We start from the raw sequence: 12,984 nt of genomic DNA on the forward strand, positions 1-12,984 counted from the left end.
AAGTGGGTGCTGGTCCATTTTTAGCTTTGTAGGCAAGAATCAGTGCCAGTGGAGGGAGCGTGGCAGTGGGGTGGTGTGGGAGAATTTAGGAAGGTTGAAAACAAGTCGTGCAGCTATTTTCTGGATCAGTTGCAGAGGTTGAATGGTGCTCAGAGGTAAACCTGCCAGGAGCAAGTTGCAGTAGTCCAGTCTCGAAATGACAAGTGACTGAACAAGCACCTGAGTGGCCTATATGGATAGAAATGGACAAATCCTTCTAATGTTGTAAGGAGAAATCAGCATGAGCTTGTCAAATTAACAATGTGAGAGGAAAGGGGCAGTTGATTATTCATGGTTACCCCAAAGACCTCAGTCTTTTGATGCTCTTACTGATGAGGAGGGGATGAGAATTCAACAGGAGGCGGGACCAACAGATAAAACAGAACACACACAGGTATATACAGTACTTCAATAAGAGGCACCTGTGCTTCTTATATATATATAAATATATAAGAAAAAACACCAGTTAGCACTGCCCTACTCACAACCATGTGTAAATCTAAGGGGTGTCTAGTGTCAATAGTATAACGTTGTGCATGAACAAGCAAGTTTAGCAAGCTAACAAGAAAAACTATTCTTTGGGCCCACCGGCCACATTATTTAGAGGCATAAACACTGGATTTCTTCAGTTTCTTCAAGGGGCACTCCAGGACCAGGGAACCTGTATTTAAGACCATAGATTACAAATAACAGGAATCTCCAATGTTATGCCAGGTGGAACTGCAGGTTTTCACCTCTTTGGTAGGCTCACTAAAAATTTAAAAGACTTCAGAAACTTTGAAGAAACATATTTGGAGGCCTGGAAATGTCTGTGCGAAGTGGTAGAAATGTACATTTCTTAAATGATGAAAGCCTTTCATTAAATCCACAGCTTGCTAATTTTGCTGATTCTTAAAGACAATTTATTTTGAACCTTTTGTATCCTCTCCACAAAAGCACTGGAATAACAGCAGTCACCTCATTATAATAACTATTTAGATTTGTTATAGAAATCATCATCTCTATTCAAAGTGCCTGCACCCAAATGATCAGGGATCAGTTCTGTTACTTAACACATTTGTAGCCTGGTGGTATGCAGATCATGTAGAGAACTCTTGGAATGAGATGTATGCATACTCAGTGAAAATCCTGTTGAAAGTATTGCTTTTCAAAAACAGTGCTACTCCACAGCAGTGCTGCTGCCATTTTCATGCTGCTAGCAGAGGAAGCATTGTCTGCAGCATATACTACAGTACAATACAGTCTTACATTAAGAGTATAATCATTTCAAATGTCCATATCATGGTGTACTGTTGTACTGACATCTCAGTACACCCATCATACCAGTAAGTCAGTAAAGAACTATGTAGTTCTGGCCACCAGCAGCTAAGACCTGCTGTGCTGTGATGCTGTACAGCTGTTCTCTGTATGTGAGCAGCTACTTATGCTCCACAGAGTTCACACTTGCAGCAGTAATAAAGCTTTTCTTCCCTAAGGTAAGTCTGTCATCACTGACATTATAGAGTATGACACACTGGGGGAGTAAATTCATTCATAGACTGCAAGACTGGAAGGAGAGGATAACAAATAGCATCATTAGATAATTACTCTGTAAAAAAAAATCGATACTTCTTCAGTTGAATCGGCCATGTTAGACCTGTTCATCATTTGAATAGTGGACCATATCAGAATGCAAATATTTTCAGTTAAAAAATTTTTTAAAAAATTAATACAGCTTAAACATTTCTGCTCTACCTGCACACTTCAACAAGTTGCAACTGACATTTGGACAATAGTTAGTACTGTCTTGCTGGGCTGTATGATGGCCTCAAATAAGTCAGTTAAAAAAAGTGTAAATGAGTATGTCTTTGTTTATAGTTAAGTTTCAGATGCTTTAGAATAGCCTTTTTGTAGTTCTTTCAGTTGCGCACTAAAAAAAACTGTGTGAATGCAAGTAATACAAAGAATCCATTTTTTAAAAACAGGTTCCAGGTTTATTGCATAAAAATACTGTATTTTGCAAAATAAACAATAATATCCCCATCACACTTTTACTATTTACAAAAGGCAAAGAGTCCAGACCAGCAGCATCTAATTTTTTCTTGCTTCGACAGTTAATGACCATCTCTCGAGTGATAGACATGTGAGATTTATACACTGAGATAAGTGCCACATAAAACAGCCTGGGCTCCACAGTACAATCAGTTCAATCCTCTATATATCTCCTGCTTAAACTTTACAAAATTAACAGAATGATCATTTCATAGGACAAACACATATTAAGTAGCTTTCTCAAGGTCATCGTGGTGCTTCAAGACAGTAACAACAAACCTTTCGGATCATTTCTGAATCAGTAGTGCATAGCTACTGCCAAATCAACTGGAATTACAAAATCCTTAGTTACTGGCTGGAAGTACAGGATAGATTTCTAGCCCTTTAACTGTAGAACATTGGTTCTTAACCTATGTTCAACCTACAGACACTTATCAGCAATGCAGCCGGTGATGGCACACAGAAATACAGAACTCTGTTTAGCACATGTAAGATGACTTGTTCAGTCAACATCTAAAGTGTCTGAGCCTTTCGTTATCAATGCATTGACTGGATAATCATTTTGTGTTTGTCCATGTGTTAAAATGAACTTCCTGACTCCATTTAGATAAACTTGTTCAGGTGCATGGCATTGGTTCAGCTGTGCAGAGTCTCTCATGGTCAGTGCAATTAGAAGTGTGTCAATCCTCAGCACAATACCAGGCCACAGCACACAGAACCTGAACTGCAGGGCCCACTGCTTACACTTGGGGAGGTGTATGGAACTTCCTGGGCTGGTGTACTGCCCTAACAGGGGGCACCAGGGGACGTCTAGATAAAAGAGAGAAAATTTTAAATCTATTTATCTATTAGCATTTGAACATTCACAAAACAAGCTTCCCAGGGTCCACATTAAACAAATGATCAAATTTTTAACTTGTAAGCCTCCTGCAACACATAGGTAGGCTATATTCCAAATGGCTTCCTGAGTGTATGCTTAATATACACTCACCGTCCACTTTAATAGGAACATATTTACATTTGAACATTCAGGCAGTTATCTAATCAGCCAATCATGTGGCAGCAGCGCAATGCATAAATTCATGCAGGTCAAGAGTTTCCATTTATGTTCACATCAGACATCAGAATGGGGAGAAAATGTGATCTCAGTGACTTTAACTGTAGCATGGTTGTTGGTGCCAGATCGGCTGGTTTGAGTATTTCAGAAACTGCTGAGCACACATTACAACAGTCTCTAGAGTTTACACAGAATGGTGAGAAAAAAAATAATATTGAGTTCTGTGGGTGTTGATAAGAGAGGTCAGAGAAAAATGGCCAGATTGGATTGAGCTGCTAGATAGGATATAGTAAGTCAAATAATCACTCTTTACAACCATGGTAAGCAGAAATGCACCTCATCACTGCATGAATGTGCATGTACACAGGTGTTCCTAATAATGTGGACAGTAAGTATATATCAAAGGCACTGTAAAACCATAATTTTATCTATACATTTTTTTTATTTGAATGTAGATATATGGTACATAACTGACAATATGCAAAAATCCCATTAATGATATATTTAGAGCCTGCACCAAGCAGCACTGGTCATTTAGCCATAAAAAGGTACAAAAGGTAAACATTTTCCTTTTAAATACTACACGTTTCCTTTAAAATACTACAGTAAATATTATGAATTTTTTAAAAACATATTCAATAGTATTAAATAGTATTAATGAAAATTTATTAAATCTGTGAAATCTATTGTCAGTCCTAGCATACACATTATCTCTGAATGTTTTCAGTCACACAAGTCATTTTGAATGCTTGGCACCTGTGTTCATCAAAATACTACTGCCCTCACATACTACTGCTCACTGAAGAGACACAAACTCTACTAGCATGTGTACCTTGAAGGAACAGCAGCAGCAGAAGGGCTGAAGCGGGCAGAAGCAGCAGCAGCTGTGTGGTGTCCTGGTGGCTCAGAGGGGGGCAGCAGTGGCAGAGGAGCGGGGTAACCAGAGGGATCTGCGGGCAAAGGCTTCCTCGGAACTGGAGGTCTGGGGGGAATCTGCTTCTGGCTCTGAAAGAGGAGATTGAATATAAGTATCCACAACGCTGTTCATGGACGATAAAAAGAAGACTAGCGCAGAGGACCGTCTCTCTACAGGCCTACAGCTGCTGGTACCTGTCTGTCAGACAGGACAGGGTCGGGGGGGAGAGGCTTGCTTGGTGCAGCCGGTCGTGTCACCTTCAACTGGAGATCCATTGAAAGATGCAAGAGTTTAACAGAGAAAAAACGGATGAAACCAAGTACCTCCACTCACGACCACCACTTTATTCTCATGTCACAACACGTATCCATCCCAAAGCAATCACAGAGAACCACAGGCCATGCATTAATCCTGTACTCCAGGAGACTAACACATTCCCTTGATTAGCCTAAGCATATAAGCTCGGTTACATTATTTTTCAACCACATGACATGAAAAAGGTGACAGAGTAAGTTTTAAAGTTTCAACAGGCATTCCAAATGACCTTAATTTAGATGACTGGTGATAAGAGAAAGAGATGACACCTTAAGAAATATCTACGTATGGTTGGATGGTGTCCTTTTTCTTTTCCTTCCTTACTCTGTCTCCCTTTACAGGAAACAAAATCGTTGAATCATATGCATGACAACCACCAAGTCCTGTAGCAAATTAATACTCACTTAAAGCAAGGTTTCTCACCTTGAGCTCACAATCCAAAAATACAGCATTGTGTTCAATAGAATCTTTTAAGAAGACAGTAGAAAACTGTCTCATCAAGTTGCTGCTGAGAAACCCAGCCTTAAACAATCCGATTCGAACCCAGCGCCCCTAAATAGTAATCTAGATACAGAAACGCATGCACTGACACACACAGCTCAGGCACAAGCTACACAACACTGGACAACAGGCTGGAGACAGAAAGCAGGTGACATGATTGACATTGTCAAGTGCGAGGTGAGGACTCTCTGCTCTGCTACATGAAGCACGGGAACAGGTGGTCATACGTGGCTGTAACCCGTCTCTACCTTTCGATGCTTCTTGCTCTCTGAGGGGGCGGGATCAGGAGGGAGGGGTTTGTTGGGAGGGGCAGGCCGCTGCACTGCCGACTGCGGCAACAGAGAAAGCATTAAGCAAATACACTGCTAGTAGTAACTGAATATATTATGGATCAGTTCAAAATAGGAATCCAAAAATATTAATTGAAATGTATTAAAAAATGAAATAATAAATATGAAAAATTCTGTGAAATTAAAAAAATTGTTACACCTTTTGAAACAGTATGATAAGGTGTGTTTATTTAAAAAAAATGATCACTGCACAGCATTAAGCACCACAGAGTGCTTAATCAGCATAGAGTATATTGATGCCTTGGACTGTGAATAAGTTTAAGATTTGTGGAGTCCTGTCTTTCTCCAGTAATCTCTCTAGAGAAGGACAGGTTACCTGGACAGGCTGTTTAGAGACAGGATCAGGTGGAAGAGGTTTAGTAGGAGGAGCAGGCCTGGTCTGAGCCTAACCACGGAGAAAAAGAGAGCGAGAGAGAGAGAGAGAGAGAGAGAGAGAGGTAGAAGACAGGCAGACAGCACATGCACACATGATGTTTAAACAGTGAGTGGCAATAAGTTTCAGTTATAAGCAAGTGAGTTAGAAAAGGCATCATAGAGGTTTTTACATAGAACTAGCCATGCTGTAGAGATAAGTGAAAATGTGGAATATGCTTAATTTCCCATAAACTACAGCTGTGGGATGTGAGATATGAGGTATTTACAATTACTATAAAGCTGTCATGCTGCTCTGTGTATCTCTAAAAGGAAAGCAAATACAAGCAGGAAACAGGTGATGTAGGTGTCACCTAGGCCTTAGTATAATAAACAGCATATGAATGAGTGTAACACGACAGTATGTTGTCTTATAGTCAGTGTCTGCAGTGTGAGTGTGAGATTCTGAGAGTATCACAGCTGTAGCAAAGTCTTAGCAGGTTAGATGCATCCATCTTGAGATGCTCTGCAAAACCAATCTTTGTTAGTTATTCAAGTACCAGATCAGTTGTGAGGATTATACAATAGATTTAGGCAAAAAAGGAAAAATTACAATTAAACCTGCTGAGACTCATTGGCTTATTCCAAGAGTATGAAAACCTATTACATATTACTGCAAACAAGCTTAGACTTACATACATGAGCTTTAATTGCACTAAAACAGAATTTAATCCAATCTATATTTAAAAAGTAAATCTCACTATATCACTCCCTTGGAAGACCGAATAACGATTCAACCCTGGACCATGTTTTTCTTACTCAAAAAGAAAAATGGTTTTTGTTTTGTATTCAGGGGTCATAACTAACCTCAGGTTGCTTTTTGTTTTTTTCAAGCAAAATGAAGAGAGAAGAGACACCTTGTACCTTACTGATGGCTCGTGTGAGTGGGATGTCATTCTGCGGGGTCCACTGGTACCTCAGCGGCAAGATCTGCTCTCCATTATGTGCATTCGCTCGCTCAGTGGCAGGGGTTCTGTGGACAACACACACTCAGTCAGAACTATTCGTTCTACGCCAAATGAAAAGGTCACAGTAGCTGAATCAAAATGACGATTTTGAAAAGTCATGTATCAATACAAACCTCTAGAAACTTTCTCTCTCTATCTATCTATCTATCTATCTATCTATATATATATATATATATATATATATGCTGATTTTTTACATATATATACACACAAGATCTACCCTGTAACACACTACACTAAATACACATATGTGCAGTAATGTTTAGCATAATGAACATTACTGCACATATTTCTCAAATACCTCTCAACGTGTTCCTCTGGTGGATTCATGCAATACTCAATATGAGCCACAGAGACATTACTGTGTTATGGGTAAAAGAAAGAAAAGTTGGAGTCAAAAAGGTCTCCTTGTTAGTAAAAGCACATATGAAATCCTCAGTTCGTTAAGACATATCCAGCATATCAAGACAGCATCTCTATCTGTCTGTCTCACCGGCTGGGCTGTCTGGCCTTGCTGAAGGGTGTGTTGTTGAAACAGAAGAACCTCCGGCGGCAGCGAGGGAAGCGGAGTGCCAGGATCAGTAGTATCACCGGCAGCACAAATAAAAAGATGACTAGCAGAGCCACATGAATACGACTGGAATCTACACACAAACACATGTATATAGATACATTAATATAATATTAATGTTATGTGTAAAGAGATATCACTGTAGCTTTTTATGTAAAGCAAAAAACTAGGCATGCATTGTTAGCTGTCACCTCTGGTCTGACGTGCAGGGCCACTGTCCACACTGCCTCCTGGTCCTGAGTATTTACAGTCTGGTGGAGCCCAGCCCACATCACAGTGACAATTCTTATTGCTGTTACACACCTACACATGTAGAGTAAAAGGGACAGGAGGTGAATTGGTACATGCTTGATATATCAGTATTATAGTTTTAGCTAAGATATATAATATTAAATATTAGTTAGATAAAGTGACCAAACTTAATGCCCTCTTTGGCAAGGCTATGTGAAATCAAAGGTGTAATATCTAAAATGGATCCTGCTAGTTTCTTTGTTTAAGGATTTTTTGCAGGATTGCAAGATTCTTTCAGGATTTCACACTTAACAGAGGACGGAGCTGGTTGGGAGAAAGCGAAAAGCGTATCAATGTTTTCATTACAATTGGGATTTAGCTTGCAGGCGTCAAGGGACTCTCCAAATCACAGACTGTTCCTCAGAAACCAGCTCTTCTTATTTAGAACATGATTGAGATATTAGGAAAGCCATTTAGTGAAATATTTACAGTGGCAAATATTAACCAGATGTATGAATTCTACTTGAACGCACCATCTATGAAGTAGTGTAACTTCAATGACACACCAGTGATTATGGAAGAATTTCCTTTTAAAAAAGCACTGGAATATATTTTCTAAAAGAAAAGGAAGCAGAGCTGCAAGTGTGAACTTCTCACCCCGTGGCCATTGCACTTCCCACGACACTCCTCAACACCAAGGACAGACACATCCTGGCAGCGCTGGTCTAAACACACCTAAAGAGAGAGGGAGAGTGATATAGTAGATACATATTACAATAAACATTATAATAAACAATATACATTACTGCACTGCCACTACTGCATAGATATTTTACTTAGTGAAAAGGGAAAATCATACATTATTGCCAATAGGTGCCTTATTAAACTAAACTAATTTAACAAGTTACATTTTAAGATAGTCATCATCTACAGTAAACATGAAGTTTACTAGCAATGAGTTATTGGTGTACAAATATTGGCAAGTATTCAAGTCTATCATATGTTATATATGTAAATATGTAAAACTCTGACCTTGCCAGGAGCACATGCAGTTCCCTGAGCTACCATGGCTGGGTCAGAGACATCATCACCCAGACGGAAATATGCTCCTCGACAGGTAAATTCACTGTTGTTTAGTTTCACCTTAGTTGTCAGAATCTTTGCATTTGAGTCTATCAAAGGGCGATCACTGCCACCCTGACACTGGATTCTACCACACTGCACATCACTGGAAAAAAGAACAAAACACAGAAATAAACAGAATTTCTATAACCACCACTTGTAAGCATTCAGCTGAGTATTCAGTCATAATTGAATTGATCTTTCAAGAAAACAAAGCGATATCTTTGTGATTTCTATCCTTCTTTATTCAAATATTATATGCAGCAAATCAAAGCACTTTCATTTATTGTATTTGTAGTTATTATCTGGTTTTATACGCTACTCTAGTAGAGTTGAGTACTTGAGGACACATACTCATTTGAGCAGGAAATATAGGAGCCATTGGGCATCTGGCCACAATTGCCGAACATGTTGCCCTGTTTGTTAACAGAGGAGAAGCAGACTGGAGGAGCACGGGTGGAGTCTGAGAGAATGACAAACACAGATTAGTTTTTCGCTTGCACTCTTTAACAGACAGGAGTAAATCAGACCAGAACTAGATAAGGCCCCATTGAAATATGGAGATATCAGTTTGAGATTAACCCACAAACAGATTTGAGGCATGTACAGTATTGTGCAAAAAGTCATAGGCACTCTGTATAGAAATTATTGAGTTAGTACAAAAACATTTTATATTTAAAGAAAGCAACATATTAAAGTCAAGTTAAGTGAAGGGTTTTCACACTATATACTGACTTTGTTTAGTTTATTACTGTTCACTGCTCCTTATAGTATTTTTTATGTAGAATCCTTTAATTTCATTTTTTTTAAGCATTTTTGCTTTAAGCATTTCTTTGAATGTGAATTTCTTTGAAGACTTCTGCACAGTACCATTTTTGTGCTACACTAAACACACACTGTATTCTTACAGAATAGTAACACAAATGGACTCTGTGTTCTTATGTATGATTATATAAAAGAACAGGTTTCACTTACTGGCTCCCCACAGCATTAGACATTGCTCATCCATAATGGTACACACGCCACTGTAGCAGTAGGAGGTGCCGTCTTGACACGTCTCACCATTCTGAAGAAACACATTGGGTGGGCAGTGTGGTGAGGCACCAGTGCAGTACTCTGGTAGATCACATTCTCCCAGAGGCTCTCGACACAATGATCCAGCAACACGTAGCTGCAGAGAGAGAGCAAAGGAAAACAAGCAAGAGACAGGAGAGATGTGAGATAAGGTACACGGGGAGATTAATAAAAGCTATTATTACAGTACCAGTTATGATCATGCATGAATTGTAACAAAAATAAAAGACATCATACATACTTTGCAGTTCTCACAGCAAATGCCATCAGAGGAACACTGGGCACCTGGAACCAGCTTACAGGTGCTGGCATTACAACATGGATCAATACATTCCTGCACACACACACACACACACACACACACACAAGAAATACATCAGAAATCTACAGTCTTCTTTACGTAAATTTAAGTCGAATACAAGGAGTGTCCACAGATTCTTTTTTTTTCCTGAAATAAAACAGAAACTTTAATTAAGCCGCACTTTGATATTTGATATTGTTTATGGCTCTACAGTAGCAAATGGCTGCAATCGTTCCCGGTGTCTTGCGTAACAAGGGCTGTTTTTCTGTCTGTATTATATTTAGATCGGTCATAAATCGAAAACATGTAGATGTCCGTTCATTTGAGTTACAGTTGCACAATCACAGATTATTCACATTTATTTACATGATTCTTTATACCATTTTATTCAATCAACATTTTAACATGTTTGCTCTCAGTCCTTGTATATAAAATAGATAAAATAGACCTTCACATATGATAGGCAATTATATTTTACCTATAACATGTTTGGGACCATTTGCTTACCTGCAGAATAACATGCACCATAAAGGGCTCACTTGATCCTGCATGATAATAAACTGTTTACTACACTTGTGTAGAACGCTCATTTGTTCACAGTAATATATGCATGTTGTGTCAGTAGACGTTAGCGTATACCATGTGTGCTTTCATTCACAAGAGACTTTTTACTTGCTTGATTTTTGAGTTAATACTTTAGGCAAGAGTATGTCGGGGGTTATGTCTCAGCCTTTGAGATTTGAAAAATCATTCTTTGTCATTCAGTTTTATTTCATGGTAAATGTAAAATCATTTGTTTTAATTAAAGTCTACAGATTCAATACTACTTCTTACATCAAGTAGGCCACAGTCACATTCCTCTCCCTTCTCCACGTACAGGTTGCCACAGCGTGGCCCTCCCAACATCTTTTCCGGCTGCGGCACATTAAAAAGGCACATGCCTCCACCATGCATCAGGCTCAGAGAGAGATCTTTCTCACTGCAGCTACTAAACAGCTGACCTGGCATGAACCTGTAAACAAAAAACACATACAACTGAGACTGGAGAAGGCTAACAGTCTGATAATGCTGGACCTTCAGATAGATGTAAATCGCTTCCTCTGTAAACTTTTATTCTATTTGCATGTGTAATTGTACAGTAGGTGTGATGGTACACCATTATATCTATATGGAAATCTGCAATAGTTACTGTTAATATAAAAATGCATTAAGGTGCTACACATTCCTTGAAATATAGCACACAATCACACAGGATATCCCACTTATGTAATGAACAGTAAGTAGAACTTAACATCAAGATGGGGATACCTCCATTGCCAATATGTCTAGTCCTTCTTGTTATTAATTTGCTTACCTCCATTATCCTTTATATGTATACACAATAGAACGTGGTTACCTGACCATTCACATCCTTACGTGCTTGTTGAACATCCCATTCCAAATTTGTTCCCCCATTGCTGTTATAATAACCGTAACTCATTGGGAAAGCTTTCCACTAGATTTTGGGCCATGGCTGTGGGGATTTTGCCCACTCAGCCACAAGAACATTAGTGAGGTCAGGCACATATTCGATGTTCAAATTCATCCCAAAGGTGTTCAGCGAGGTTGAGATAAAGCATGGATAACCATGTCTTCATAGACCTCACTTTGTGTACAGGGGCATTGTCATGTACAGGTTTGGTCCTCTTAGTTAGTCCCAGTGAAGGTTAATTGTAATGCTACAGTATACAAAGACATTCTAGACAACTGTGGCCATCCAACGTCATGGCAACAGTTTGTGGAAGATCCACATATGGGTGTGATGCTCAGGTGTCCACATACATTTGGCCATATAGTGTAGTTTGACCATGTTTGAATCAATGCCAAATTGTAATCAGTTCATTTGGTGGTAGCAAGGATAAGTCCATACAAATCCTACATTTAACCACCTAAGGACTGATGGTAAAATTCTTAGATACTCAGAAAATGGATCTTGAGCTCCTGATCATGACATTGTAAGTAACATCACTGTATGACAAACAGGAAGAATAATATTGAAGAAAATCTAGTTCAGATATTTGACCTTGCTGTGACTTTGGCCCTGTTTTATTCAATTCTAAACATTCTAAATTCAAACTCTAAATCAATTCGTCTGCTGGTTAGAATGACCGTTCCATATAAGTCCTAAAAACATTTAACCACTTGTCCTTGTGATATCACACCAATGATAAAGTTAGGCATAATGCCTCCACCACCTAGTAGCAAAAATCAGAGCAATTTAGCTATTCAGTGCTTACACGAACCCTATTAACTAGTTAGTTTTAAGAAATATTCTAGCAGTTTCCAAATCTAACCAAATCTTGTTGAACACTTCAACTGCTTATAGTGTCATTTTTAAACTGTGAAGCTGTAAGCAGTTATAATAACAGCTATTTAGGTTGTAGTCATATAATGTAATTGTTATATATGGATTCCTTTACTAATCTACCCAGAAGCACTCACCCTGTAGACGGCTCCATGATGCATCCTCCGAGTCGTGGTTCATTCTGGCAATGGCAGCGGCGTTCAGCTGTGTCATGGTTCATTCCCAGGTTATGGCCGAGCTCATGCGCCACTGTGGATGCAACCCCCAGCACACTTACTAGGTGATCCTACAGCACAAAAAAATGGGTGAGGAGCATGTTCTGGTGTGTGCTATCTCACCAGTTATATTTTCAGTATTGCATATGCGGCACTGATTGACAGTGATGAGCTATGATGAGCAGATTTCAGAATGGTCACACACTGGCTATGAGAACACCAGAGTACACTGTTTACTACAAGCATATCAGCAGTCTGTCAGTAACTGTGAGAGAACAAATGTAAGCTCTCCAGCCTCTAAAATGCAAATACCTCTGAACATATTTGGAATTTTAAACCAGTGAAAATCACTAAGCAGTTCTGGATGGCCAATATAATTTCTTGAAGAGTCTCACCACATTAACTCCTCCAGATCTGTCCTTGGTGCACATGGAAGACTGAGAGGCCATGCCCACTGTTGTGCCATCAAATGACTCACCCCTTTTAAAACAATCAATAAAATCCCACTGTATTAAAATCAATCCAATCGTGCTGTATA

At 39.1% G+C, this 12,984-nt stretch overlaps 1 protein-coding gene across 3 annotated transcripts in view; it reads right to left on the reverse strand.

Annotated features, from left to right (window-relative positions):
* Positions 1–1,987: 1,987 nt before the first annotated feature.
* The window catches only part of adam15 (ADAM metallopeptidase domain 15), a 33,027-nt gene continuing 22,030 nt past the window's right edge, over positions 1,988–12,984 (reverse strand). For 2 of the 3 annotated variants that reach the window (XM_017474803.3, XM_047156101.2), the window contains exons 10-25: positions 12,842–12,926; positions 12,369–12,517; positions 10,722–10,899; positions 9,828–9,920; positions 9,488–9,683; positions 8,867–8,975; positions 8,423–8,618; positions 8,048–8,125; positions 7,351–7,462; positions 7,082–7,232; positions 6,485–6,593; positions 5,526–5,594; positions 5,108–5,188; positions 4,238–4,306; positions 3,960–4,132; positions 1,988–2,880 (exon numbers count right to left, since the gene is read on the reverse strand). In XM_017474803.3, coding sequence (XP_017330292.1) covers positions 2,811–2,880; positions 3,960–4,132; positions 4,238–4,306; positions 5,108–5,188; positions 5,526–5,594; positions 6,485–6,593; positions 7,082–7,232; positions 7,351–7,462; positions 8,048–8,125; positions 8,423–8,618; positions 8,867–8,975; positions 9,488–9,683; positions 9,828–9,920; positions 10,722–10,899; positions 12,369–12,517; positions 12,842–12,926 — 1,918 coding nt within the window. In that variant the 3' untranslated portion in view covers positions 1,988–2,810. The remainder of the gene's footprint in view (positions 2,881–3,959; positions 4,133–4,237; positions 4,307–5,107; positions 5,189–5,525; positions 5,595–6,484; positions 6,594–7,081; positions 7,233–7,350; positions 7,463–8,047; positions 8,126–8,422; positions 8,619–8,866; positions 8,976–9,487; positions 9,684–9,827; positions 9,921–10,721; positions 10,900–12,368; positions 12,518–12,841; positions 12,927–12,984) is intronic. The other variant, XM_017474821.3, reaches the window with a different exon arrangement.

Source organism: Ictalurus punctatus, chromosome 1 (genome assembly GCF_001660625.3).
Source record: "Ictalurus punctatus breed USDA103 chromosome 1, Coco_2.0, whole genome shotgun sequence".
NCBI lineage: Eukaryota > Metazoa > Chordata > Actinopteri > Siluriformes > Ictaluridae > Ictalurus > Ictalurus punctatus.